Raw genomic sequence first — 3,769 nt, 5'->3', positions numbered from 1 at the left:
CCCATGGGACTATGTTGCAGAAGCAAGGAGAAAAGGAAAAGCAAAAATAGAGGAAACAGGGGCAACACAAGGTATGACTAGAACTGGCCGAGTTTACACACCTGAGAACCTGGGAGGAACAAGCAAGGAAGCTGCATCTAAGCCGCCTATTGTCAAGACTGGCAATGATGATCTTTGGAGGAAGGTGCAAGCAAGAGAGTACTCTGTTGTTGACCATTTGAACAAAACTCCCGCTCAGATATCCATCTTGTCACTGTTGCAAAACTCAGACACATAGAGGAATGCTTTGATGAAGGTGTTGAGTGAAGCTTATGTACCCACCAACATCACTAGTGGGGAGATGGCTAACATGGTCGGACAGGTATTGGAGAGTCACAGAATCACCTTTCATGAAGATGAATTACCACCAGAAGGATTGAGTCACAATAGGGCACTACACATCACAATGCAATTTGAGGATAAGTTCATCGCCAGGGTCCTGATAGATGGGGGTTCAAGTCTCAACATATGCCCACTAACTACTCTGAAGAGATTAGGTAAAGGCCTGCATGAGATACAGATGGGAAGCATGAATGTGAAAGCATTTGATGGATCTTAGAGAGCTACCATTGGAGAGATCAACCTCAGTCTATAGATGGGCCCGACTTGGTTTGATGTCGAGTTTTAGGTGTTGGATATATCTGCTACTTAAAACCTATTATTGGGACAACCATGGATACATGCTGCTGGTGCAGTGGCTTCAACCCTGCATCAGGCTGTGAAATTTGAGTGGAATCATCTAGAGGTGATCATTCATAGAGATGGAAGTAACCCCATCTACACTAATCAGATCGTTCCAATCATCGAAAACAGAAAGAAGCTGGGTGGAGAAACATACCATCGCATTGAGTGAGTCAACGTAATTGAAAAGGACCGATGGTGGGGCAACAAGATAGAAAGCATACTGCTATGGACAGGTATGAACCCGGCAAGGGTCTCAGCAAAAATCTCCAAGGGATCACCAAACTCGTACAACCACAGCGTCATGGCACGACTTTTGGACTCGGATATGAATACATATAGCAGGAGTACCAGGATTTCTCACCACCATGGCATGGTCCTTATTATCCACTGGAACAACCGGTACTATCTCTACACCAGACATTCCATCAAGCTGACATGATGTGGGGATCCGAGGAAGATGAAGTTTTAGCGGGCATGAGGAAGTTATTTCTAGACGAAGAGGATATGGACTGCAGTGCAATAGTTGAGGAGGAGGAGGAGGAAGACCTTACTATTCATACCGTGGAGAAAGGAGTTTTTCTCAAGAACTAGATTGTTGCACCATCCCGGGCCCGTCGAGTTCCTGGGTAGCTTGGAAAATTAGCATGAATTACTTTTAAAAAATAGTTTTGAGCATTTGAGATATTTTTCAGTATTTTGTTTAGAAATAATTGCTCGAGTCATTAAGTCGTACTTGTTGATGTTTTAACATTTTATTAATGCATTACTGCTTTTTGTATTTATTATTATTCTTTACATTTTCGTTTTCAGCATTATTGTTACTTATCCCGATGAACCTACAACTGTGACATGTAATGAGATAATGCGACATAAGGATAGTGATTTGGAGGATCTAAAAGATGATATAATACCTGAGGAAATCATCATAGAGGTGGAAAACTTTGAAAACAAACCAAAGTCTAATTTGGAGGAAACTGAGACTGCTAACTTAGGGGATTCCGAAATGGTCAAGGAAATACGTATAAGCATTCATCTATAACAATCAGAGAAGGAAAAGTACATCAGATTCCTAAAAGAATTTGAAGATATCTTTGCATGGTCCTACGACGATATGACTGGTTTGAGCACATATGTAGTGGCTCACAAGCTACCCACTAATCCCGTGTGTCCACCGGTAAAGCAGAAGCTCAGAAAGTTCAAGCCAGATATGAGTTTGAAGGTAAAAGAGGAGGTCACCAAGCAAATCAAAGCCAAGGTTCTTAGAGTGGTCGAATACCCGACTTGGTTGGCCAACATTGTACCAGTTACGAAGAAAGACGTGAAAGTTAGAGTATGTGTTGATTACCGATATCTAAATAGAGCAAGTCCCAAAGATGATTTCTCGTTGCCCAATATACACATACTGATTGACAACTGTACCAAGCATGAACTCCAATCCTTTGTGGATTGTTTCGTAGGATACCATCAGATCTAGATGGATGAAGAGGAAGCCGAAAAGACGGCCTTCATCACACCGTGGGGGATATACTATTACAAAATGATGCCGTTTGGTTTGAAGAATGCCGGAGCCACCTACATGAGAGCCATGACAACCATCTTCCATGACATGATACACAAGGAAATAGAGGTGTACGTGGATGACATTATCATCAAATCTACAAGGAGTTCGGATCATATAGTAGACTTGAAGAAGTTTTTCGACCGGCTTCGAAAATAAAATTTGAAGTTGAATCCTCCAAAATGTGCCTTCGAAGTGCCTGCAGGAAAATTGTTAGGATTCATCGTTAGTCGCCGAGGGATTGAGTTGGACCCATCAAAGGTCAAAGCTATCCAAGACCTACCACCTTCGAAGAATAAGAAAGATGTGATGAGATTTTTAGGGCGTCTCAATTACATCAGCCGCTTCATAGCACAATCAACTGTGATATGTGAGCCAATCTTCAGGATGCTGAGGAAAGATGCTGCAACAAGTTGGACTGAAGAATGTCAGAAAGCCTTCGACAAAATCAAGGATTATTTATCTAAACCACCTGTTCTGGTCCCACCAGAACTAGGAAGGCCTCTGCTGCTTTATTTGTCCGTATTGGATGGAGCTTTTGGTTGTCTTTTGGGACAACATGATGAAACTGGAAGAAATGAGCAGGTGATATATTATCTGAGTAAGAAATTCACGCCTTACGAAACCCGGTATTCTTTGCTGGAATGCACCTGCTATGCTCTGACGTGGATAGCTCAAAAATTGAGACATTATTTCTGTGCATACACTACATATCTCATATCAAGGATGGATCCTCTAAAATACATCTTTCAGAAACCCATGCCTACGGGTAAGTTAGCAAAGTGGAAAATACTGTTGAGCGAGTTTGACATTGTCCTTGTAACTCAGAAGGCAGTCAAAGGGAAAGCATTGGCAGATCAACTGGCATAAAATCCCATAGACGGAGAATACGAACCATTAAAAACGTATTTTCCCGATTAGGAGGTATCATTTGTAGGAGAAGAATGTTCTTCGACGGAGCAACAAACTTCAAAAGAGTAGGTATCGGGACTTTCTTAGTATCAGAAACCCGCCAACACTATCCGGTATCCGCAAAACTCAGGTTTTCATGCACCAACAATGTAGCAGAATATGAGGCTTGCATATTGGGGCTCAGGTTGGCCATTGACATGAATGTTCAGGAGCTGCTGGTAATCGGAGATTCAGATCTTTTGGTGCACCAGGTTCTAGGGGAATAGGCTATGAAGAACACCAAAATAATGCCATATTTGCATTGTGTGCAAGAGCTGATCAAGAGGTTCACAAAGATAGAATTCAAGCATGTTCCGATGACTCAGAATGAGTTTGCATATGCGTTAGCTACTTTGTCTTCCATGACACAGCACCCAGACAAGAATTTCATTGATCCTATCCCAATAGGGATTTATAAACAACTCACTTATTGTGCTCATGTTGAAGAAGAGATTGACGGAAATCCCTGGTTCCGTGACATCAAGAAGTACCTGAAAAAGAGAGAATACCCAGAGACTGTAACCCATACTCAGAAGC

The 3,769-nt window shown here is 42.0% G+C and overlaps 1 protein-coding gene across 1 annotated transcript; it reads left to right on the top strand.

Annotated features, from left to right (window-relative positions):
* The first annotated feature begins 1,834 nt into the window (after positions 1 to 1,834).
* LOC138895881 (uncharacterized) lies at positions 1,835 to 2,197 on the top strand. Its single transcript, XM_070180629.1, has one exon. The coding sequence runs from the start codon at positions 1,835 to 1,837 to the stop codon at positions 2,195 to 2,197; it is 363 nt and encodes a 120-aa protein (XP_070036730.1).
* Positions 2,198 to 3,769: the final 1,572 nt, after the last annotated feature.

This window comes from Nicotiana tomentosiformis, chromosome 7 (genome assembly GCF_000390325.3).
Source record: "Nicotiana tomentosiformis chromosome 7, ASM39032v3, whole genome shotgun sequence".
Taxonomy (NCBI): Eukaryota; Viridiplantae; Streptophyta; class Magnoliopsida; order Solanales; family Solanaceae; genus Nicotiana; species Nicotiana tomentosiformis.
The sequence above is the reverse complement of the archived record's forward strand: the minus strand, read 5'-3'. Positions and strand labels throughout refer to the sequence as shown.

Excerpts from the sequence above, each read along its gene's own strand:
- LOC138895881 (XM_070180629.1), top strand. The coding sequence starts at position 1,835 with ATGACTGGTTTGAGCACATATGTAGTGGCTCACAAGCTACCCACTAAT.